This window comes from Benincasa hispida, chromosome 12 (genome assembly GCF_027475165.1).
Source record: "Benincasa hispida cultivar pf3 chromosome 12, pf3_genome.v1.1, whole genome shotgun sequence".
Lineage (NCBI taxonomy): Eukaryota > Viridiplantae > Streptophyta > Magnoliopsida > Cucurbitales > Cucurbitaceae > Benincasa > Benincasa hispida.
The window spans coordinates 35,446,301-35,473,899 of NC_143489.1; the positions used below are offsets into that span (position 1 = coordinate 35,446,301).

The 27,599-nt window shown below is 30.7% G+C and overlaps 1 protein-coding gene across 1 annotated transcript; it reads left to right on the forward strand.

The window, feature by feature from the left end:
* Positions 1-12,973: 12,973 nt before the first annotated feature.
* Positions 12,974-25,461, forward strand: LOC120068084 (putative inactive purple acid phosphatase 27). The gene is made up of 13 exons (XM_039019778.2): positions 12,974-13,435; positions 13,998-14,085; positions 16,859-17,125; positions 17,337-17,448; positions 18,780-18,897; positions 19,777-19,915; positions 21,151-21,338; positions 22,291-22,477; positions 22,774-22,841; positions 23,939-24,032; positions 24,118-24,309; positions 24,706-24,786; positions 25,237-25,461. Exons 1-13 carry the CDS (start codon positions 13,125-13,127, stop codon positions 25,312-25,314), a joined length of 1,923 nt encoding a protein of 640 aa, XP_038875706.1. The 5' UTR covers positions 12,974-13,124; the 3' UTR covers positions 25,315-25,461.
* Positions 25,462-27,599: the final 2,138 nt, after the last annotated feature.

The window sequence follows — 27,599 nt, forward strand, 5'->3', positions numbered from 1 at the left end:
ACATTACAAGTTCATTTTTTTTTCTCTCTTTTGATTTTTTTTCTTGATATTTGCTTTCCAGTGGAAATATATCGGCTGATTATTTTTTTAAAGTAGGCATATATATCATTTTGACTCCTCAGTATTACATTACAACCAATCATACAAAACACTTTCTAGTCAGTGGGGCCTATCAGAGTGAGAACAAAAATACAAGCTAAGTAATATAATTTCTAAGCATGCAAGACCTAATATAGTCCAACAAAGAACTTAAGTGCGCATGAAAGATAATAATTTTTTTTTTTAAAAAAAAGCTAAAAATCAAGATTACTCATTTCAAACATCGTGTTATACTCGAAAAATCACAAGGAAGTGTTTCATAGACTAGTCATCATAACGAACCAACAAAAAAATGAGCAAACATGCATACAAAGCACAAAAATAGCCCGAGCTCAAATGCTCAAGGGCTCCAACTAGAACACAGACATCCCCATCCCTAATTTAAAATCTAATATTGTCCCCAGTGTGATAAGAAAACAAAAATAAGGGACAAAATAAAGGAAAACAAAAATCTTCCCTAAAATAAAGGCACACTGGATGATGGTGGCTCATAAAAAATGGATTCTCTCCATCTTCTCAAGTTCAACACAAATCTAGAGATCAAGAAAAACGAAAAGAATAAAACTAAAACAAAAATAAAAATAATAGAAAGGAAATCTATACTGGGAAAGCAAATAAAAAGTAAATCATGGCTACCTTCAGGTAGCACAATTTTTTCAGGTCGTTATGCTCAACCCGACTCGGCTTCATCATCCATATTCATCAAAGACCTTCGGGTCACCATCTCCCACCCCAACCTAGGAGGTTGACCATTAACCTGAAAAACATTAGTACTTGAACAAATAGGATTAGTGGTGGTAGGGGTGTCAATCATTAATATATATATATATATATATATATTATTTTACCTTTCTGTTCAATTTGTAGGGACCATTTGTCGACATTAATCACAACCTTAATTATTTTAAGAAAGGGTCTCCCCAATAAAATCGATAAATCAAAGGGAGTAGAGTTGACATTTACAACTGCCCCTAGATCTAACATAGCATGCTCAAATTTTCTAATACTTATCAGACAGGGCACATAAAACGTACCTAGGTCTTCTTGCTTAACAGGTAAATTACCTGAAAGAGCTACCTCTTGCTTGACCTTTTCCTCTTTAGGAACCTCAACCCAAAATTTTTTTGCCCTTTCCAATAGGGCTCTTAGCACTAGAAGACTTGACCGATTTCACCTCCTCCTTGAGTGATCCTCCCTGATCAACAGTCAATCTTCTAGGAAAAGAAGTATGAGGATATTAGCTTTTAAATTTAAAGGTGGATCAAATCTTACCCTATGTCTTCTAGGTGAACTAGTCATCTTCTCTTCAGCATTTTCTACGTTCACCACCTCAATTGGTTTAACAGTGGGCTCAACAACAGACATCCGGGAGCTCTCAATGCAACTCACAATAGAAATGACACTGACATTATGAATCTCAGACACTGTCTGGGAAGGGAGTTTCCCATACTGAGTATCTAGCCTACTGACTATGCTGGCCAGCTAGGAAAAAGTTGATTGGTCATACTATGCATGTGGGAAAGAGTGGTCTCCTGGTTATCCATGAGTTGAGAAGTGGTATCAACTAATCTTTTGACTACGTCCTTAAGAGGAACCTCTGAGCTAGTTTGGTCCTAGTTTCCTGAACTTTCCCAACAGTTGTAATTATATGTTTGACCACCTTGTTGATTTCCAGCATAATTCACCTCAGTTATAGGCTCCTGGGATTGTGCCTTTGCAGAAAAAAACTTGTTTCACAAAAGTAGATAATGCGGTAATTTCAGCTCTAAGTTCACTTACCTCTTATGAAGATGTAGATGATTGGGTTATTCGATCTCGCATCCTGAACTGCTAGTTATTTGGAGCCATGGTGGAAATCAGCTCCATATCTTTGGAGGGAGTTTTGTTGACTAATGCACCTCTTGCAACAACATCGATGTTGCTTTTATCTTGCTGCAATAAGCCCTCATAAAAGTAATGGATGAGGAGATAGTCAAGGATCTGATGATTGGGGAAGCCAGTGCAGGGGTGCTTGAACCTCTCCCAGTACTTGTATAAAGTCTCTCCATGCCCTTGCAAAATGTTGTATATCACTTTTCGGATCCTTGTGGCACAGGATGCTGAGAAGAATTTTTCTAGGAACTGCTTCTTCATTTTAACTCAGGTGGTGATGCTTCTAGATCCAGATAGTATAACCAATCCTTTGTGTCATTCTTAAAGGAGAATAGAAAGGCTCATAAGTTAAGTTGCTCCTCTATCATGCCATAGGGACGCAAACCATCACACACAATATGGTAGTCTTTCAGGTGCTTCTGTGAATCTTCACCTGCACATCTAGAAAATGAAAGTCGTAAGTGAATAAGACCAGTTTTGTGTTCAAAATTATCTGTGGTCTCAGGATAAGTAATGCAGAGGGGATACTGATTTAGGTCAGGGGTTGGAAGTTCCTTCAATGTATGGTCTGGTACAACAACCATGATTGTCTCTTCTTGCTCTATCTTTTTTTCATAATGCTCTTCTTCAAATGTGGCTTATGTACGGATTTGTCTTTAGCTAGCTCTTCTTTCTCTAGTTTATCTCCTTCATTTCCTTTCCTCCCTACCAAGCTTTGCAAAATGAAACAAAGAATTTCAATCTTGGGAAGATTGGGTCATACAAAGAAAGAGAACAAACAAAGAACTGAAAACTCTCTAGAAGAGCAAATACTTAGCTCCCCAGCAACGACATTAATTTGGTCGGGCAGATTTCAACACCTAAATTTGGACTAAATAATTTAACTGTATCCACTCAAAACTAATGTAGTAATGGTAGCATAGGTCGAACTCAGGGAGCTCTTGAATTTCTCTGTCAAACATTTTATAGCCCGAGGGTAACCAATAAAGGGGGTTGAAATTTTTTTGTTGCAAGGAAATTAAATAGCATAAAATAATAGTACAAATTAAAGGTTTAAATTCAATATGAGAAATCCTAGCTTGGGTTGTATGAAATTTTCCCTATCCAAAATATTTGATCATTGAATTCTCATTACCAAAATTGATTAATTGATTTCACCTAAAAAATTAACTAGAAAAGTCAATTGACTTGTCTTAATTAATTAATTAGTCCAATTCAAATCAATGAGAAGCTATGAAGTACAGATACTTCATGTGGCAGAAAGAATCAGTATCAGACACGTATCAGATACCAATACTTCTAAATACTTTTCAGATACGTATCTGACACGCGATTTGACGTATTTATACTTTCAGATACTTTCTAGATACGTATCTGACACGCGATTTAACGTATCTATTTCTATGCGTACTTTTTTTGTAAAGAAAAAAGACAAGTAACTCATTTAATATCTCCAATCCAAAATTAGGCAACCTATTTAAAAAGCTCACTATTCGAGTCCAAAACTAAAAGAAAAAAAAATAAATAACGATCCAAACCCTAGACTAGAATCATCTAATCTCCATTATACATTTGAGTCCCCACAAAGTCCACCAAAATATAAACCATTTGGATATCTTCAACAATAAGTTCTTCATTTATCTTCATATTTCTCTCTCTAATCTTCTTCTTCTTTGCAATATGAGTCACTTTTCTATTGCATTTTATTAACTATTGTACTTCAAAATCTTAGATTTTTTTTTGTATAGTATTTCAGTGTTTGTATTCTATTTTGTGCTATTGTTATTAACTTTTATGCTAAATTTATCTATATCCTATATTTTTTTAAAGAAAAAAAAATGTATCTTCAACGTATTAGTATCCTCATTTTTTAGAAATATATATATTAAAAAAATATATAAAAAATGACGTATCCTTAGACGTATCTGTATCTTAGTTTTTTAGAAATTGATGAATCGCCGTATCCGATCGTATCCATATCGTGTGGCCGTATCTGTGTCTGTGCTTCATAGATGAGAAACATGTAAATTCAAGTTGCTCTAATTGCATTAAGATCTAGAGCAAAGTTAGGTTAAATATCTAAATTTCAAGTGCCTAATTAAACATTCATTTGGTTCAATTCTAAGTTGGTGAAAATAATACTCATCTAATTTGATTTGCAAGCTAACCTAACCTATTGCTTCAAAGAAATCAATACAAGATTATATGTCACATATCAAATGTTAATCAAAAGCTACAATTATAAAATCCACAAGCATATGATAATATAATCATAATAAATAAAAAAACAGAATCGAATTCGAAAATTACAATAACCCAGTTCGAAAGCTCACAAATACATCTAAATAGGGAGTAATCCTAAAACCTAAGCTAGAAGATGTTACCTTAGCCCATAATTGACATCATGGACACCAAGGAATTGTTTTGAAACATAAACAGACCAAGAAGAGGTAGAAAATTAAGAAAAATTGTGGTTGAAGTCGGCTGAAATCCCAAGTGATTTAACCTAGGCGGCAACTAAAGAGGTATTTATAAAACTGGCCCACGTCGAAATGCTATAAGGTAGCGTCGCAACGCTGGCTATTGTTGTCGCAACATAAGCCTTAGCATTAAAACGCTGAGTGCTACGCTCTAGTGTGCGTGCCTCGTTCAGTCGTCTGTCAATCTCTAGAGCATAGCTTCGCTCCAACGTAGTGTAGCTACGCTGCATGAAATGGTGCTCTCAGATCTACAACATAATGTATAGCGTAAGAGGCAGAGTTGTTACACTTCACAAGGGAAATTTCATAATTTTGGCCTTTTCTTTTTCCTATTTGATGCAATTAAGCTCCGTTTTAGCTTCATTCCACCACTAACGCCTCGTTCTACCCTTTAGGTACTCGAAGCCTATAAAATAACCAAACAAACACATAAGATCCTAGAAAAATCTTGAATTAAGTAAAGCAAGATTGCACATTTTCGGTATTAGTAGTGTCTATGACAAGCACCACATCGGTGTTTTATCCTTTTTTTTTTTAATTGTCTTGTAGGTAATTTCTTCTCTTGAATACAATTTTACCATTAAAGGCATATGAAAGTTAGGTGAGTTCTCTTGGCCAAATTATTCCATCAACAGTTGACACCATCTGTGGGGAAGAAGGGTGGTACCTGCAAGAAAATCTCAAACATACCATTTAAATAGAAAGAGGCATGATTTGACAAGATAATAGCAACTCGAACTAGGAAATGCATCCCTAAAGAACCGCTAGCCAAGTGGATAACAACAACTTTATTCATAACTTTCCTCGACCTCGACCTCGACCTTTCAAGGCGGAGGAAGAAGGGAAGATCGTGACTCTTGAAAGGAAGGTTGAGGTCTTGAACAACAATATAGGGCAAACACTTGACAAAGGATTCCGATGATGGAGAAGTGAAGTCGAAAGCTAAAAAAAAAATAGACCATGGCAGCATCGAGAACGTCAAAAGAGAATAAAGGATACGCACGAACAAAGCATGCCTTCATCTGTTGAATGCCAAGCTAAGGCCGAGACGCACCTATGGAAAGAAGAAGCTTCAGAAGATCCAGAAAGAAATTAGAAACATTCAGAGAGGCAACTCTGAAAAGGATACAAACTGATAAGAGAATGATTAGCTTATTTAGAACCCTCCCTCAACCTTGAACACTGAGGGAAGAGGAAGGGGAGAAAATCGCAACTCTAGAAAAGAATTGGCCCTCATCCATAGAGAGTCGAGGTCGATGATGCGTTACTTTATGCGATGAAATAATGGTAGGGATTGTGTTGATGGAAAATGCGTTGAGCATGCAAGTTTTCTCAGTAAGATCCAAGTATAAATCCTACTGAGTTTCCTGGTAAGCTCAAGGTCGAACTCAAGGTCTAAGGAAAACAATATGCAGTGGTCATTTTTAGATCACTTTGTGGTAACAAATAAATCAGGCAGTTGGTTGGTTTATTGTTTACAGTATAAAAGTATGCAGTGGATTTGAGAAAAGAGTAATTATGTGACAAATACACTAAGTATGCGGAGGAATGGGTTGAGAAGGTCTTTAGCTAGCGTTTCCCGAGAATGTGTTCAAGCTATGCGATCATGCTACACTCATGCGACCGCAACTCATTTTCCAATGCAAATGCGATGATTCCTAATTTTAGGACGCATGCGATGAATGCGATAATGTCTATAGAGCTTATTCCTATGTCTCTACTTCTTGCCTATGCGATGATGCAAGATGCACACAAGGACAAGGTGACTGCATAAAATCATAACCTATCTCTAGGATGCATGCGATGCATTAATAGCAAACAGAACTTATTTCTAAGCTTTTATCTTTTTATTATGCGTTTCTAATCTGACTCTTCCGAGCCTAGATTCTAATATGACTTTTCCAAGCCTAGATTATATCCTTAGACTACCCTCACAAGTATCTCTAATGGACGAATGACGCATACATAATACAAGATAATCGCATAGAATGAAGATCTCAGGTTATATTAGCTAAGTATTTCTCAACCCATTTGACATATTTAGCTACTCATGCGTATTGTACAGAGAGTGAACAGATATAAAGATGAAATTTTCATTTATATAAATAAGTTCAGAGTACAAAATGACAATGGAAATAAGGGTAGAGAGTCTGGTAGCAATTCCTTGCTTCCCAAAGCTTTTACACTGTGTTATCTCTATTTCGCCCAAAATATGTTCTTGCTTCCGCAAAAGTCGGCACTCTCTCTGGTTTCGACGCCTCCGGCATTCCAAGTTCATCAGAACGATCTCTCGATATAATCTCCCTTCACTCGCTTCCGCCTTCTAAGTAAAAGAAAACTATGAACAAGGCTACTTCTATCTATAGGGAAAAATTATCTAACTGAACGAACTCCTTCACTGAAGGTGGCCTTCGGTATTTATAGAGCTTCGGGGTGAAAGGCTTCCTCTCTCTTATGATTGCGTTGATGGGATAGCATTAATTCTCTGTCTGATGTGTCGAATATTTGTCATCGAAAAGTTAAGTGTACTTGCTACAGTGCTCGTTAACGGCTTGTCAACTTAATTCGGAACCTACCGTCATCAGCTTTCTGTCCCATCGTGATTTATTAACCTTTCACCCATATGTGCTCACCTTGATGCGTCGGCTCTATGCGGCCACCTTCTCGAACAGATTTTCAAACGCAAACGATCGCATAGTCTTACGGTTGCAATCTTGAGTAGATTTTCGCGAGCGCAAATGATCGCATAGCCTTACGTCAACGCAATCTCTTAATGCGCTTGGACGTTAATTTCTTTGGATCACATTTTCACCTTGCGTCCATGCATTTTCTGCACAAAAAAAACATAAGTTAGTTGTTTTAATGTGATGGACGTATGCGATCACAATGTTGTGAACTTAATGCTTTTGGACGCAATATTGTATATTTTTATCATCGCAATCCTGCATTGTTTTATGACTTTGCACTGTAATAATGTGCATTTCTGCCCGTTATCAGCCGACCCGAGGTAAAGTCGAGGACAAGTTGAGGCAACATCAAAGGCAAGCTGGGTGGAATCGAGGATGGTAGAATAGAAAACTAAACAACTCTGAGTACTGACCCAAAAAAAGTTAATAACAGAGAAACAACGTAATAATGTAAAAGGGAAAACTGTGCCCTCCACAACCCAAAGAAATTTGTGGCCGAGGTTGAGGCCAAATCCTTATCTTTCTCATTAAATTCAACCTAAACAAAAAAAAAAAAAAAAAAAAAAAGAAGAAAAAACTCATCTTGACTCGGCCTCGACCTCCCTAGGTAGAAAATAGTGTGATAAACATCTACCTCTTGGAGACTATAGAAAGCTGAAGAAAGAGTTTCAAAAAGATCGGTGGCTCCAACCTTACCAGTTCGATTTGATGACCAATGTCTTGCCACAATTGGAAGCTACATGTAGAAAAACTAGTGCCTTCACCAGTACCCTGGAGATGAGAGGATCAATGCAAGCATTTCAGAGGAAATATGGAAGCCCGAAAGAGGGCGTTTCATTATAACTTCATTTCGTGTAAGATCCTGGGTGTCGCCATCGGGTTGAGCACAGGAAGGGCCAACTCTGTCTTTACTTTCCTTTCTCCCTCTACTCTTGCCCTCAAAGAAGGTAACCTTGTGGGAACTAATCCTTGCAAGATATGAAAAGTAACAAAGTAAGAAAATAAGGGATGAAAATAAAGGTCGGCCTCAGCTAGAGGTTAGCCTCAGTAGCTGAGGCCGACCCGAGGTTGACTTAAAGCAACCATGTGACAATTCCTTCGCTTTGAAATCAACAAGAAAAAAGGCTAACCTTCTAGGGTCTCCGATTGGCAAGACCAACAACGACTAAGTTCTTTTGAGTAATAAAGATACAACTATGCTTTTTCTCCTTATCCAAGCTTTAGATAGCCCTAGTAAACTGTATTGCAACAGTAGAACAACTAAACCCTCGGGACACTAAAAATAGTAAAGGGAAATGTTAAGAAGAAATAAAAGCAAGGCGGTTCTAAGCAAGAAGAAAAGAGAAAAGCTTCTACCATAATCCATAAACCTAGTTGAAACCACATATCCATTTCATTAGTAGATAACTGACCGCCCTTGGTAAAAAAAAAAAAAAAAAAAAACCTACGTTCCTTCCAATATTTTACTGAAGAAACACTACCCCCTAAAACTTTCTTACAGGCCATAATGTAATAAAAATAATCTCCAAATTTTAGGCTACGGTTAATTTGATATGATGACCAAAGAGTAGGAATAGACATTGGAGGCCATCACCATAAGACTTGCCAAAAAGAACAAGTGCTTATGAGATGACTCCATCCATTCAGCAAAATTTGGGAAGGAGTGAGTTTTATTAAAGTTAGGAAGCTCTGAAGGAATAAAGGTAAAGGAAGACAGACCCCAAAGAGAAGCATAGAGAGATAAAGATCTACTTTCCCCTTAAAAGGGTTATCTATGGTTTCATCACGAACAAGGAGCCCTCAAATGAATCAGAGAAAGAATGTCATAATCATTAAATCTCAAGTTGAACCTGAGTCACAAAGGATGGAAAATCCCCACAAATATAGAAGGTTCCTCAATATATGGCACAAATGAGTCTGAGGACTCAAAGTAAGAGAAAGTAGAATCATTTTCATCATAAATACATTCATCCTCCTCACTAAAAGACATTATTTTTTTTTTTAAAAAAAAAAAAAGAACAAAAAGCTACAATACTGGGAGGCACGTCAGCCCAGCCTCGACCTCGAAAGCACCAAACTGAGCCATTCAATCATGCCTCCCACTCTCCTTTGACCGTTGGATCGACACCACATAACCCCCAATCTGTTTATCTTGCTTCTGGTCAAATCTAGATTGACAAGTGCACAATACCAAGAGGAGGCCACATGCATGACGCATCACACAAAAATTGATATGATTTATTATCCTCACTGTTAAAGTTACTATTATTACTATTAATATACTTATTATTATAATTGAAAAGTGTATATTGTGCATACTTAACCAATCTCGTAAGTTAATCTATAAATGCAAACTTCGAGGAATTTTAAGGAAGGTTTGTAAACTGATCCTGTAAAAAAATTAAGGGCCTGCTAAAAAAAATACGATCTAAGGATCACCCAAGAATTTACCAAAATAAACCACTCGAAGTGATCACACGCTCAACCCAAAACTCATGAGGTGCACATCTTGAGGGGAGAACACCAACAAGTCCAAAAGAAAATTTATGATGAGCTAAAACAAACAAATACAACAAATTTACTCTCAAATTGAGACCCTGACCTGCAAACAAGGCAGATCATTGAGTCTCAACACGGGAGTAGGGGGACAATGTTATAGGTAATTTCAGACCAGCAAAAGGTCAAAAGTCAAGATTGAATCAAGAGAGTTACCTAGCCTAGGAAATAAACTTGGGCCTTGCTAAGAAGCAGGTTTAAGAGAGTTCCAATAAATAAAGGGAAGATAAGTTAGGCTCAAAAGAGCCCAATTAGCCCACCTCGACCTTGAAGGTCAAGGGCAAGGCCATGCAATCCCTTATAGTGAGGCCAATCCAGATCAACCCTCTTCATTGGAAAATCCTCAGCAGCTGGATCCCTGGCCCGACGCGTCTTTTTTCAAAGTAGGAAAAGGAAATAGATTTCCTTTCTCCAATTGGGATAAGGAAGAGCTCCAGGACTTAACTATAAAGAGAGCACGACAGCCCCATGAAAGGTAAGCTCATCTCCTCCCTAAAACTACTTGCCTGACATTTGTGCAAAGAACTCTGTGGTAAGCACCACACTGGTTTTTTTACCATTTTTGAATGTCTTGTAGGTAATTTATTCTCCTGAATACAAATTTACCGGTGAAGGTACGTGAAAGTCATGAGTTCCCTTGGTCGGATTTTGCCATCAAAAGTGATTATATCGTAAATTATATTACAAATTATATATTTATAATCATAGGTAAGCAAGTTTGCCTAAAGAAATATATATATTACCTAAAATAAAATTGAGGACCCTAGAGTATGATATTTTTATGAAAATTTAATTTACGATTAAAAACAACTATCATGAATTTTTTTTCTCTTTTATGCTAAATTATTTAGAACTTTATAGTTTGTTTGAAAAACACCTTTGAATTTTTAAGAGGTTCATAATACTCTCAAACTTGAACAAATAAAAAATATCCTTGTCGTTATTAATATGACGATAACTGTCAGTATCTTTTTTAAAGAATACTTCTTGTTGATGTGTGATTCTAGTAACAGGTGTCCTAGGTTCATCGTGTACCTAAAAAAAAATCCTCAATTTTGATGTGCGGTGCTTAACTCAACATACTGTAAAACTTAAATAATTATCAGATCTAATGTGTATCAAGCTGAGTAAGGTGATAATGCATACTTTTAGTGGTGTAGTATACCTAGCTTCTTATTTATACACTTGAATAGTCTGACACTACTTGGCATTCTTATACACAAGTTCTGTTTGTGTCAGTGGGGGAATGTCAAGGTTTTATAATCTATTTTGAGGGTCAAGTTGCTCCTTATTCGCCTAACTGTGAGAGCTTTGGGATCTTCCCTTCCCCTTTTGGCATTTAGATCCTCAAGGACCTTGAGAATGGGTCTTTAGCCTTAATTCAACACATAACACTTTTGAACTTTTAAAAGTTGCATACATTAATAGTCTTGACCTTTAAAAAGAGAAAATAGAGAAGAATTATATCATAAATTGAAGTTGTTGAGAGAGAAAATGGAAGAGGGGGTAATAGGGTAGATAAATGGTTTCTGTCATATAACAATGCTAAAAACATTTTCTAAACATTTTTTAAAGTTTAAAAGTATTAATATAATGTTTAAAAGTTTAGAATATTTCAAAATGGGATACTAATGGTTTCTATCCTATATTAATATAAGAGTATTTTTGAATTTTTTGAAAGTTTAAACATATTAATGAAACTTATAAAAGTTTCGAAGTAATTCGGAGATAAAGCATCAACTGTCTAGAAAATAAATTTAATGATTAACATTGAAAAAATAGAATTACATAAATTAATTTGACTTTAATAAGAAATAAATTAAATCATAACTAAAAACAAAACACCCCAAACTATGAGGTTAAGTTTCAATTATATACAAAAGCTCATTAAATGACTTTCATTTTAACCTTTCAAGTTTGAAATTTGTTTAGAGCAAAACCAGCCTTGTGGGCTTTTTTCCATTAAATTCTCATAGATAGAAAATTTTACATCTGCACATGTGAACAAAAATTAAACACGTGTATGGTAAAAAATAAAGATATGTAACACGTGAATCATATCATCTATTATCATCTACCTCTTCCTAACTCTACTTCCCAAAATTTTCTATTCTTTCATTTATGATATTTTTCCAAAATTTTCTATTCTTTCATTTATGATATTTTGACTGATATTAACTTTTAAATCTATTTTTCGCATGTGTTTGGATTTATTCACTTAAGCAATTCTCAAAAATATATACAAACTTTTCTATCCATAGATTTAACAGAGAAAGTCTTTTTTGCCGGTTGCTTTGAAAAAAAAAATTCAAAATTTCAAAGGTTAAAATGTGATACTTTTTTCAACCTCATAGTGCAGTGCAAGAAAGGTATTATTGATCATCTGACCATATAAATAATAGGAAAAATCATAAAATTCGAAAATCTTAGTTTTTTTTTTTTTTTTTTTTAATTTAGAATAGGTGATATTATTATACAATGACAAGGGGATCCCACAGCCCGAGATCAAGGCATCAAAGCAACAAAGCACAAGCAAAGACAGGACAACAAAACCAAAACAAAGCCTATAAGATAAGACAAGAACAAAATCAACACATAAACGCAAAACTCGCCAACCATCAGAAAAGTTAGGGAAAAGAAACCAAAACCCCACAAACTAGGGACAACAGCAAAACAAAAAACAATGGAAAGTTCAAAAAGAAAAAACATTCGTAAACACACTAGATAAGACCAAGAATATCAACTCGCTAGGAGGCAGCACAAGCACGAACCATAGAGACCATAAAGTGAACCAGAGCAGACACTGACCTCGGTCGACTTCCACCCAGTCGTTGATTAGTTTTTTTTTTTTTTTTTTTTGGCTATGAACAGACATGCATTATTTATTACTGTTATGTCACCTTTTTTCTCTCTCCTTCTTTCAATTTGGCTATTCTCTTGTGTCGTTGAAACCCAATCATTTCTTTCAATTTGATTTTTCTCTGGTATCATTGAAACCCAATCAATCTTGTTGTAGTGTTTTTACCTCAACTCAAAATTAATATAGTTTCTTTAGTATATATCATAACGGCAAGAATAGAAATTCAACTTTCGACTTTTAGAGACAAAGATAATGTCAATTATCGTTAAATAAACTAAGCTCACTTTAACAATTCAAATATAATACAACCATCTTAATAAAGTAATGTGTATCAAAAGTCGACTCTCACCCCTCTCACCACATCTTAAAACAATTATGAATACATTTAATAGCCAAATTATAGGAACGATATTGAACGAGCAAAAACCATAAATAGATTACTCCACAAATAACTCAATCCATCTCACTTCTCTTTCCTCTCTACAAATCAAATTCATTCCAACTATCAAAGCATCAAAACCCCATATTTTTCTCGTTACCTCTTGTTCAATTAACAATTTTAGTCTCATCATGTTCAAACTTCTCTACCTTCTTTCGCTCTTCCTTCTATCTTATTCTTCATCATCCTCATTGCATCCATTCGTTGTTGACTCTGAAAAATTGCATCGTAATTATACTGCGATATCGGATTTTCGGTTGCTCAATAGAAGAAAATTAACAAGCTGTCCAATAAATCTAAACCCTTATATCAAACTTGAAGTCATCTCCAAATCCAAGAATAACGTCCTTTCAAATGACGAGTTCATCAATGTTACTGTTAGCGGAGTTTCAATTCCATCGTTAGATCATTGGGTTGCTGTGATCACACCATCAAATGCAAAGTACGTATGTTATCATCTCTAGTTATTATTACCGTTGAGAATGACTTGTCAAAAAATATTTACAAGTTTTAAAATGTTTAACGTGACAATTTGACCCAAACGTTATAGATTTAATATTATGACTTTTACAAATAATTTCTACCATTACAAACGTTTTTACTCTTTGATTATTGCAAATCTAAAATTTTTTTTTGAAGCTTTCTATAAAAAAAGGAAAGATTTCGGTTTTAGGAAAAAAATTATCTCTATTTCCATCTCTTTGATTTTCTATGAACTAAGTTTTTCTTGATTCCAACATTTTTCCAACAAATGCTCGTCTATTAAGGACTCAAATGTGTTGTGTTAACCTTTAAACAAGTAATGTGAGAAGATTAACACTATGGTCGTGCCACAATTACTTTTAAAATAGTGATCATTCTACGATACAACAATCGATTTGTTCGACATGACTTCGTTCTATAATTACAATAATGTACTATGTCGAATAATATTAAATATATCTCTAGATTTTTCGATCTTTTGATTGATATTAAATTGTTTTATTTGTTTATTTATTGAACAGTGTTGATGGTTGTCCAGAGAATGAAGGTCTTTATCTTCAAACGGGTGATTTAAGTAGCCTTCCTCTACTTTGTCATTATCCGGTCAAGGTAAATAAATATATACACACATAGGTAAATTTAGGAATTTTTTCACTAATAAAAAAAATGTCAAACTAATTATAGAAATAGTAAAAAAATATTGAAAAATATTGCTATCAATGTCTATTCGTGATAAAAACGGATAGAAGTCTATCATTAATTGAGGTTGATAGAAGTTTATCAGTATCTATGAGTGATAAAATTTATAGAAATCTAAAATGATTAAATTTTATTATTTTGTATAAATAATTTCCTTTATTTTTCTATTTTTGAAAATCGTCCAAAATTTAAATGATTTTGTGATTTTTTTTGTTCAAACCTTGACCTATTATAACAATTATGTTCAAATTTTATGTTACTAACTGACTTTCGATAAAATAAATAAATTGCAAATAATACGAATCATATACTCATTTAAAGAAGTCTAAACGTCCATCATTTAAAAATTTTGGAAAATTCTGACCTACAAACTTTATATAAGTTGAGCTATACTATTTTAGATAATTTAAATAATTAATATAAGATTAATGAAAGAACATGGGAATTAGCATGATTCCTATGAGTACTTTTGTCTCGAAGAGCCATAACTAACTAAATTAAAATTAGGTTCAACTAAAATAGTGATTAAAATAAATTTTTATTAGAAGAGTACAGATTAATTTTGTTTGTATATGGTTATTGAATACAAATATTCAATTTTAATCACTTCAATATTTAAAAACATTTATAAAGATTTGTAATTTTATTAAAGAACAATGTGGATGTAATAAAAAAATGAATTACAATCTTTTATCATTACTAGTATAAATAAGAGATAATATAATGTCATATAATTAAAAAAATTATGTTAAAAAAGATTAATAGAATAGAGAGAAATGGTAAAATTGAAAAGCAAATAAAAAAAGATTGCGTGGGTTCACATAAAAATTTATTAAAAAATAAAGATGGATTCTAAAATATTTAAACTCACTTTTGTTATTTTCAAAATCATTTTTATTTTTTTAAAAAAATCTACAAAGAAGTTGAATCAAATAGTGACATTCTATATTCATGTATATTATATTTTATTAAATATATAAATTTGTTAGTTCTTCATTAAATATATGCTAGTCCTTTCATTAAAAACAACATCTAACGTCATGTTGGTTCGTCAGTTTTGTATTTTCTTCTAAATTTTGACTGTTTAAAATTTTTTAATATATATTTATATATTATTAATTTCCAACTCTTTTGCATTGGACTTGCTAACAAATGTTTCATATTTTTACTTTTCAATATGTACATAAAAAAATCAGTCAATCAATTTTTGTAAAATTGTTTTATAGAGTTTCAAAAATATTTGTATATTTCTATATAGAAATGTGAGAAAAATTGAAATAAAATTAAGTTTTAAATAATCCATTTTCGGTGTATTAAAAAGTAAATATTAAATGTATTTTCGAAAATTAAAATAATTTATAAATATATGTTTTTTGAAAAGTACACTGGAAACAGGTTATTTAAAACTTAATTTTATTTCAATTTTTCTCAGATTTTTATCTAGAAATATACAAATATTTTTTAAACTTTATAAAACTATTTTAAAAAAATTTATTGAATGATTTTTTTTGTTTATGTATCTAGTGAAATAATTATATAAAAGTTTATAATAATTTTGTAATTTGTATTACTATATAACCATGCATTTAAAATTATATTAGACATTTTCAAGGGATTAGAGTCAAAATTAAGAGATTAGAATTTATTGGTCATAATTTTCAAAATATAAGGACTAAATTTGTAATTTTTATATATTATTTTAATTTCCAACTCTTATTTTTCTGAAAAAAAATCAATTTCCAACTCTTGCATTGGACCTGCTAAGAAATATTTCATAATTTTACTTTTCAATATATACATAAACAAAAAAAATCATTCAGTCAATTTTTGTAAAATAGTTTTATAAAGTTTTCAATTTTTTGTATATTTCTATATATAAATGTGAGAAAAATTGAAATAAAATTAAGTTTTAAATAATCTATATCCGGTGTACTAAAAAGTAAATATTAAATGTATTTTCAAAAATAAAAATAATTTATAAATATATATTTTTTGAAAAATACACTGGAAACAGGTTATTTAAAACTTAATTTTATTTCAATTTTTCTCGCATTTTTATCTAGAAAGATACAAATATTTTTAAACTTTATAAAACTATTTACAAAAATTGATTGAATGATTTTTGTTGTTTATGTATCTAGTGTAATAATTATATAAAAAATTATAATAATTTTGTAATTTGTATTACTTAATATGATATTATATAACCATGTATTTAAAATTATATTTATATGAAGGTTAAAATTTTTGAAAATTGTGATTAATAAATTCTAATATCTTAATTTTGACTCTAGTCCCTTGAAATGTCTAATAAATCTATAAATTACTTCAATTTTATATTTAATAGACCTTAGAATCTTAAAAATGTTAAAAACCAGACATTTTATAAGAAAAAAGGTTTTGTTTCTTAGTGAACCTTAATTTTTGTATTTTATAGCTAACAGATACACCAATTTTAAAAGATTTCTAATCAAGCCTATTAACCGCAAAGTTTAATTTAATGTCTATTATAACATATGGTTTGTAGCATTTTTTATATATGTAATGGACATATTAGATGTAAATTTGATATTTTAAGAATATATTAAATACAAGAGGTAGTATGATGTTTTTAAGAAAATGGTAAAATATAAGAGATTTAAAAAAAAAAAAAGTTTAAAATATTTATTTTTGCAAAGGACAGGCAGTGTATTTAAAGAGCGATCCAGATTACCTACGGTGTAAGAAGAGAGAGTGCAGAAAAAGAGTGGGAAACAATTGTGTAATACAAACATGTAATGCCACAGTGTCATTCCACGTCATCAACTTCAGAACTGACGTGGAAGTTGCGCTGTTTGGCGGCGGGTTTATCACTCCTTGTCTTTACCTTAGATCACAACCTCTCTCTTTCCTCAATCCTAACGCTCCATTGTACGGACATCTCTCCTTAACGGATTCAACTGCCACTTCTGTGAGTCCCCAAATATTCTCTTTTATATACTTTTATGTATTTAGATTTTAGACTGGATTCCGTTTCAAAATATTGCAATTTTATTTTGAAAATTTGAATTTTATTTTAATTTGGTCTTCAAAATTTTAAAATTAGTTAAGTTTGATTATTTTTTATTTTATTAAAATTGATTTGAAAATAAATAATAGACATTTAATTTAACATCTTGCAGATGAGATTGAGTTGGGTTAGTGGGGATAAAAATCCTCAACAAGTTCAATATGGGAAAGATGGAACATCAAAGATCTCTCAAGTTTCTACCTTTTCCCAAAATGACATGTGCAGTGAGTTTTCTCTCTCATTTGCTTATCATTTCTACGATTTAAATAATTTCTTCTTTTTTTTTTTCTCTCTTTTTTTCATTTTTAAGGAGATAATGCATACCTATTTTAATACATTAATTTTCCACAATAAGGGGAAAAGACTTTTATGCTTGATTTGTAAAACACATCATATAACAAAATAGGTAAAGAATCACTTCAATTTTAAAAAAGTGACATAAAGTTGTCGTCATATTATGTTTCTCAAGTCCGAAGTTAGTCATCGGAATTGAGCGCGTGAAGGTGGTCGTCAGAGTATGTTTATCAAAATTACTTGTACGAAGGTGGTCATTAGAATTTGTCATCGGAGGTGGTTACCAAAACCTAGAGTTGGTCGTCGGAGTTAATGCCACGAAGGTGGTTGTTGGAGTTGTCGTTGGAGGTGATTGTCAGAGTTTAAAGTTGGTTGTCAAAGTTGGCTACAAAAATGTGGTTGTCGGAGTGTGTCACTAGAGTTTAGAAAAAGTAATCGCCTACGGTGGTCAATAGGTGGAGCCATTGAAAACATTGGAGGGAGGATGAGTTGGGGTGAATTGGAGTGAGTTGATAAAAAAAATTAACTCAACTTCACCAATTTTTAAAGTTGGTGAGTCAAACGTTGAGTTGATAATTATTACTAACTCAACTCAACTCATGTTGGGGAGTCAAACACTCCCTAGAGTATTTTTTCATAAATTTTCATCTCTAGAGAAATTACGTATTGTAGAAGGATTATGACCGCATATAATCAAATCGCAACTATAATAGATTTAGAAGAATAATAATGAAGAAGAAGGGAGAGAATAACTTAGTGATTTTATACAATTTTTTTAAAAAAAATAAATTAGAGTAAAAACCACAAACCAATATAAAAATTTTACTATATAAAATAGGAATTACATCTCTTTTGCTTATAGAGGAAGAACAAATTCTCTTAGGAAAAGAAAGTGTCTCTATGATTTGACATGATCTGACAACCATGTATCCCTGACCATCAAGCAAATCTAACGATCTCAAATTGTTCTTAAACAATGTGAAAGATCTAATGATCACAAATTGGTCTTTGATAATATAAAAGATTTAATAGCCACAAATATATCTTAGATAAAGTGTAAGATTGAATGATCACATATTGACATCTAAGGAAACTTTTAGAACAACCTTGTAAAGATAATATATATTATTTAATTAACATATATATATTGTATATATTTTATACATTTAAATATCAAATGAAAATTTAAAAATTTAAAGTAAATATATATAGTGATTTGTTATATTAGAAGAAGTTACAATATTAGTTGATTTGGTAATAGATGCATCATATATTCAAAGTCCAGCAAAGGATTTTGGGTGGCATGACCCTGGATTCATTCATTCAGCAGTAATGACTCAACTTCAGCCTTCTACCACCTATTCCTACAGATATGGAAGGTATTCTTTTTAATTTTTCTTTTCTCTCTTTCTTTCTCGAAATCGATCCAAATAGATTTTCGAAGTTTCAATTTTCTATTTGAGAAGTACTTGATTGTAAAACGTACATAACATATGTCTCTAAACTTTCGTTTTTTACCTAATAAGCTCTTATACTTTTAATTTTTATCACTAATATGTCATTCACATTTTTTATAATTCACAAACTTGATAAACAAGAAATTGAAAGTTTAGGTTGTGTTTGATAATCATTTTATTTTTTATTTTTCTTCTTCAAAATAAAACTTATAAATACTATTTTTATCCACAAATTTTTATCTTACTATTCACTTTCTACTAACATTTTTCATAAATCTAGCCAAAGAAAGTAGTTTAATTTACAAATATATATATAGAGAGAGAGAGTTTTGCTAGAAATTCCACTCTTTCTTTAATAATGAGTGAAAATCATAAATAAAAAATTAGAAGAAAACAAGCATAAATTTTAAAAGTAATTCAATATATGTCAATGACTTATTAAGAATATAATGGAAGATTTAAGAATCTATTAAATATTTCTTAAAGTCTAAAGATCCAAATTTTCGACCTAACTTATACTTTTAACCTAAATTAAATAGTAATAATTGAGGTTTAACCAACCAATATTTTTTCTTTCTTTAATACAAGAAATGAGATTTAAAGTTCCGACTTTATATATAGTTAGAGAAGTTCATGCTATTACTATTGAGTTATGCTCTCACTTCAATAAATTCAAGTGAATAGTTAAATAGATTTTGAAAATAGAGATGTAAGTTCTAAATCCGCCGTAACAAAATGCATATTCGAAAACACGGACCATATGACTTAGTTTTTCTTTTTTTTTTTTCATGAAACTTGCAGTGATTCAGTAGGTTGGAGTAACCAAACAACGTTTAGGACACCGCCGGCCGGCGGCGGAGGAAATGATTTTCATTTTCTTGCATTTGGTGATATGGGAAAAGCTCCTTTAGATTCTTCTTCAGTTGAGCATTACATTCAGGTACATAACATTATTATTCTATTTGTTTAAAAAAAATATCCCATTTAGGTTCGTTTCATAATTATTTGAGTTCGGTTTGAAAAATTAATTTATGCCGTTCCATCTTTATCTTATTTTTACTTTTTCTAAAAAAAATATTTAAATTTTTAGTCCAAATCTAAAAACAAAAATAAATTTTCAAAAACATTTTTTTTAAGTTTTTAAAAATTGGATTAGTTGTTGAAACATTTTGATAGAGATGAGTAGATACATAACATAGAAATTTAAGGAAAATTTGGGTGCAACATTATAATTTTTTTTAAAAAATAAATAGTTAAAGAATTACTTTTTTTTGTATGTATAGAAAAATAGAGTATGGACTGCTGCACCTAAGTATTTCTCGAAATTTAATTAGAGGTGAAATGTAGAGTTATAAGCAGAATTTTTAAAAATCGAAATAAAAACAAAACGGTTAGCAAATGACGTCTTAGTTTTAGGTTTTTTATTTTTGAAAATTAAATTTATAAACATTACTTCTATGTGTATAAGTGTCATTGTCTTGTTATTTATTTTCTATTAATGTAATAAAAAAAAGTTAAATTTTGAAATTAAAAAAGTAATTTTCAAATATATTTTTTGAAATTCGACGTTTTATTTTAAGAAATTTGAGGATCATAATATGAAATTTAAGAGAAAATAAAGATAAATTTCAAAATAAAAAAAATACAACTGTTACCAGATGAAACCAAAGTAATTGTCAAATATAAAGATAATATTTATGTTCCTAAAATTATAATCAGATTTCAGATAAATTTTTAGAAATGAAAATTTATTTAATCTTTTTTTTCCCAACATTCTTAAAGAATCTTTTTTCTTTCCTATTTTTAAATAGAACATTTTTAAATATTATTAAAAGGATATTTAAACATAAGGAAGGAAAAATAGTGGTAAGTTTAAATTTAATTTTTTCTTTCCATTCTCTCATTTTCCTTATGGTTTATTTTACATTAACTCTATAGTCTATGTCTAATTAATTTTGATACTTTCAAAACTTGTCTGTATATATACTAAACTTCAATGGAGAGAGTTTTGTTTTTTTTAAAAAAAAAGAATTATATACGAAAAAAGTAATTATTACTCGGAATTAAACAGAGATCGTTTTAAATGTGAAATAATTAGGAATAATTTCAAATGTAGCACAATATGGGAATGTATTAGTATTAAAAGTAGAATAATAATTTTAGTGGGGGTAATAGGCAGGGTCAATCTCTGTGGTGCAAGGGATGAAAGAGGAAGTAGAATCTGGAAAAGTAGATGCAGTGTTTCACATTGGAGATATAAGCTATGCAACTGGTTTCTTAGTTGAATGGGATTTCTTTCTTCATCTTATTAATCCCATTGCTTCTCGTCTTCCTTACATGACTGCCATTGGCAACCATGAGAGGTATTAATACTCATCCTCATTTCTATTTTGTTGTATCATTGATGAACTACCCCTTCTGAATTTAGTCTTTTAAACTTTCAAAAGTTATATTTACGGTTTTGCATTTCTAATTTTGAAAGTAATTATCAATGTTAGTGAACTATATAATCAAACAATGACTCAAATTGACAGGAATTCTAAAGCCAAATAATTACCAATCAAAATATCTAATAAGAAATTAAGGGATTGAGAAAGACTGTGATTAAGGTTGAGGCGCATTAAAATATCCTTAATTAACGTTTTTAAAATAAAATAAAATTAATTAGTTAAGATAACAAAATAAAATAAAATAAAAAATCTACAACAATAAAGACTTGTGTTAGAATCATAATGATCACAATCTTATGAAAATACCATATTCTTACTAGGGCTAGTTACAAATTTAAATTTGTAACTTTTTTATTTGTGTTTAATAGATCTTTTAAACGTGTATTTATTTATATATTTTTTCCTAATATGTCATAAACCTTTAGAAAAGTATATGTATAATAGGGTTAACAACTTTTTCAATTTTGTGAGAATATAGGATATCCAACTATTCGAATGCCTTTTGAATATGTTATTTGTATTCGTATTTCTTTTTTTTTTTGGGCATAAGATTTAGAGAAATGTCATATGTAAACCTTTTAACACTATTAGCATCTCTATAATTAATCTTCCTCTACTCATGGACGAATTTAATACACTATTAATAAACCACGTAAATCTTTCTATCGATCTTCACTGTTTTACATTTTCTCGTTTTCTTTATTTATCAATTTCATAATGCTAACAAATAATTAATCTATGAAACAAAACTTACAAGTTAGTATCTGAGATTACTTGTTATAATTATTGTAATATTTTTGGTAAGTATTAATTTTATAATTTGAAGTTGATTAAAAGTTTTAAGAGTATATATATATATATGTAGGGATTATGTTGAATCAGGATCAGTATATAAACTAACAGATTCAGGAGGAGAATGTGGAGTTCCTTATGAAACATATTTTCAAATGCCAATTTCTAATAAAGATAAGCCTTGGTATTCTATTGAAATTGCTTCTGTTCACTTCACTCTCATTTCTACTGAGCATAATTTCTCTATCAATTCACCACAGGTAATTTCCTCCATACAAACTCTTTTTTTCACTTCTCGTACTTTTAAAATGTTCGTTTTAATCTTTATATTTTCAACTTTAATTCATTTTAATCATTATATAGTTAAAAAGTTACCATTTTGATCCTTTAAAAATGAAATAACCATAATTAACTGTTGCTGTAAAATGAAAAATACAAATTCAATAATTTACAAGTGTCTCTCTTGCATGTGTTTTCTTCCTTAACGTGAATGTTTCATTTCAATTAATCATTTTTTTCTTTTTTTTTCTTTTTTTTTTTTTGGTCTTTTTAACAGTTTGAATGGATGAAAAATGACATGGCATCTGTTAATAGGTCAAGAACACCATGGCTCATATTTATCGGGTAAGTTTTTATAAATTTAGAGATTTCTATAAGGGGTGTCAAGATTAAAGTATATATATCATTATTAAATGTTTAATATTATTCTTACAAAAAAGGTTATTTCATTATATGCCTTATTAAAGAAAAAAAACTAATGAAATTATATTTACATATATTTTCAATAATAAGCCAAATAATAATTTATGTAAGAAAAATGTTATTTTTTAAAAGGGAAATTGTTTAGATCCTTTTGAGTAGGAACGAGTGAAATTAGTATCTTAAGTTAAATGTTCAAATATACCTATCTTGTACATAGGTTGGTCACTATAATTTAGAGTATAAAATTTTTATTTTTAAATTTCGAGTTTAGTTTTTGTTCAGTGTATTTCAAATGTTAGATATTTTAACTCTTAAATTTTGAGTTAAATTTTTATTTTATCATAAATTTTTAGATTTTATAGTTTTATCATTGCTTCTATTAATGTTAACTTTCAATTAATTAACTAATTCAAAATAATTATGATTTGAATTTTTTTATTAATTTAAATCGTGATTGAAAATTAATAAAAACGAAGCTAGTTATAATTAATTCAATTGTTTTTAAGTTAGTTAATAGAAAAGTAACACAAAGGATTTAAAATGGGCATTACCGAAAATTCTATAGAGAAAGTATAAAATCTTAAAGCCTATGTACTAAATGGAAACTACAAGAAAAAAAAAAAACTCAAGGGTCAAAATGTAATATAATATTTTAAAACTAAAGGACCAAATGAAAATCAAACTCAAATCTACTCGTGAATAAAAGTGTAACGTTAATTTTGAAACTCTCATAAATCAAATGAATATCATATTCATAACTTAGAGAATAATCTAATAATACATATTTTAATTTATTATAGGCTTTAGATTTTACATTTCAACTTATTTGTTATGTTTTGTGTACTTTCTCTTACGATGGAATAAAAAAGTTTATTTATCTTTATGTCGATATTATATTGAATCCATTAAAATGTAGAAATATCGACTAAAATATTGATATGATGAAAGAAATTGAATACCATGGTCATGATTATATTGTGAAAATTTCTTAGACGTTTGTTAATGTTATGTAAATGTAGGCATAGACCCATGTACTCTTCAGTACGGGGATTTCCACCTAGTGTTGATCCTGCCTTCGTCAATGAAGTAGAACCACTTCTACTAAAAAATAAGGTAAATTTGAAAATTTAGTAACTAAGTAGACATAAACTTCAAAAGTTGAGAGAAAACTTATACGTTAAGATGAATATTAATGCAGGTTGATTTGGCTTTGTTTGGGCATGTTCATAACTATGAGAGAACATGTTCTGTGTTTAAAGACAATTGCAAAGCAATACCTTCCAAAGATGCAAATGGGATTGATATTTATGATCATAACAACTATACTGCTCCTGTTCATGCAATCATAGGCATGGCTGGATTCGAGCTTGATCAATTTCCCCTCGTTAATGTACTCGAAATCTCTCTCTCGTTTCCGACTATTTTAATAAAAACGTGTTTGGTAGTAGTGATTTTGAAGTTATTAATATTACCTTTCTAATTACCTTTAAACTAATGTTTTGGATTCCAATGTTTTCGTAAAGTTTTAATGGTTCGAAAAAGAATGTTGTCGAGTGATTTTGAATATAAATAAAACCGTCTTTTAACTATTTTAAAATTACTAATGGGAAACATGTTTAGATTTTTCTGAAATTAGTCGAACGTTTTTAAAATAGCTTTTTGAGAATGAGAACTAATTAAACTTGTATTTCTAAACAAGTATACTTTTGAAAATATAATTTTAGCCATTTTTAAATTCTTCTTCTTTTTCCTTTGTTATATTCAACTTACTTCATATATATTGCAGATAAAGAGATGGAGTTTGGCTAGGGTTTCTAAGTTTGGTTATTTGAGAGGACATGCAACAAAAAATGAGTTAAGTTTAGAGGTTAGTATGATATATTAATTTAAGAATTTCAATCACTTATATTTCTTAAATTTCAGTCAATAATCCTAAAAGCTTTTCTAATAGTTGGACTTTCTTTAGTTAGATAAATTGAAGGATTATTAAACATTAATAAAATATTAACTTGTAGAAAATAATATTTTCAAGTGTCATGTCATTATTTTGTTATTCAATTACACAACAAAATAGTTGTGGAAAGCCGTTCATTATTTTTTAAAAAATAATAATAAATTGAGATGGAAATGGGCAAAATGGAAAATAATAAATATAAGATAAAAAAAATATATTGTTCTTACGTGTTTTTATAGTAATACAATTTTTTGCCAAATCAAGTGATAAAAGATGTTAAGAAAATGTCTAACCTAGATAAAATATCTATACTTCTCATTAATTAATTTTGTAGTTTAATTTCTTGTTTAATTTCTTATGCAGATGGTGAATGCTGACACAAGAGAAGTAGAGGATAGTTTCAAGATTATAAAAAGCTCAAATTCCACAGCCAAAACATGAACTTTTATCATCACTAATCTAGAATAAATAATCAAGTTCATATATCTTAGTATGATCTTTAGCCAAAACTATTTGATACCTTAAATAAAAAAGTTGTTAACTAGACTAAATTAATTAATCAAGTATATGAATGGTTTTGTTTGATTGGAAGATTGTACTCGTAGATTGATGACTAATATTGTTGGGATAAATACTATATCTTTTGGAACAATTATCCCCTCTCGTGCCAATCTAATAGAATACTAATCAACTATAAAGAACACAAACAATTTTAACGTAGAAAAATCCTTCAATGTAAGGAGTACATAAAAAACCACAGATCAAAGTCAAAATCTTCACTATAATCAACAATGGGTACTTACAAGTTCTCTCTAGTCACAATCAGAGACATACACAATATATATCTCAAGATTAACAAGCTTGGCAACATACAACAACAATAAAGAAGACGAAACTAGAAAGATCTCACTATAATTGACAAACAACTATCCACTGGAAATCCGATTATACATAGCTCCAAACGAAATCTCCAACGTCCAAATTGAAGACTTTCATACCAAGAATAGGCTGTCAAAATTTTAGCTCGATCAGACTACTGATCGACCCTCAAACAATTGAAAAATGGTGATGAACGAAAGGTTCATTTTCTCTTAATTTATCTTTACTGATGTCACTTTCTCTCTCTTTGGTTTGCGTGTCTCTCACAAAAACAACCAGTGGCTATTAAGGTTTTAAATAAAACATAATTTGCCCAATTTAATGGGCCTCAAATGTTGGGTCATTACATGTGAAATAAATCCAACAAATCTCCCCCTTTTTTCATCATGTGGAGAAACTTGTTATTCCCGCAATGGAATGACAAAACTCAAACTTCTCTCTTGATAGATTTTTGTCAACATATCAGATCTATTATGATCAGTATATATCTTAAGCTCAAACAATTCATCACTCAAAGCATCTCTCATCCAATGATATCTCACATCTATATACTTTGTTCTGGAATGAAATGTAACATTCATATCAAGATGAATAACACTCTAATTATAGCAGAATATCACATATCCTTGTTGCTTGAAGCCAAGCTCCTGTATAAAGCGCTTCATCCACAATATCTCTTTACAAGCCTCTATTGCTGCAATATACTCTACTTCAATTGTAGCAAGTGCAATACATTTTTGCAATCTTAATTGTCAATACACTGCACCACTTGCAAATGTCATCAAGTAACTGGAAGTAGACTTTTGGTTGTGTGGATCTCCTGCCATATCTGAATTAGTGTAACCAACAGGCACTAGCTTTTCATGTCCAAATATGAACTTCAAAGTACCTCACAAATATCTCATGATGCACCTAACTGCTTCCCAATGTTGTTTTCTTGGAAGCGTGAGCAATATGAGGTCTAGTACATACCATGAGATACATCAAGCTTCCAACTGTTGAAGCATATAGGTCTTGCTCATATCTTCCTTCTCTTTATCTTTAGTACTTTGTTTACTACTTAGCTTGAAGTGACTGGATAAAGGAAAATTGACCGGTTTCGCTTTACCCATGTTGAATCACTCAAGTGCCTTCTCTAAGTATTGCTCCTATGACATATAAAACTTCATGGATGCTCAGTCTTGAACTATTTGAATTCCATGAATTTTCTTTGTTGGCCTCAAATCTTTTATGGCAAATGATTTTCTCAACTGTTTCTTCAACATGTTAATTCTCAAAACATTTCTTCCAACAATCAAAATGTCATCAACATAAAGCAATAATATAACAAAATCATCATCATATACTTTTTGGATAAAAAACACAATGATCAGAAGTAGTCTTTTTATAGCCTTGCTCTCCCATAACCGACTCAAACTTCTTGTACCACTAACTCAGTGCCCATTACAATCCATAAAGGCTTTTCTTTAATTTACATACCTGATGCTCTTTTTCTTTGTAGTCAAACTTTCTAATTGTTCCATATAGATTTTTTTATCTAAATCCCTAAGAAGAAGTATAGTCTTAACATCTATCTGCTTAACCTTTAAGTTAAGACTAGCTACCAAACCTAAAACTACACGTATAGAAGACATCTTAACAACTACAACAAAAATTTCATCAAAGTCAACACCTTTCTTCTGATGGAATCCTTTGACGACCAATCTCGCTTTGTAATATGGCTTTGAGATATGTTTTTCCTGTTTCACTCTATAAACCCACTTATTTTTCAATGTAAAGTTTCCTTTAGGCAATTCCACAAGCTCAAAAGTGTGGTTTTCATGTAAAAACTCCATCTCATTGCATCA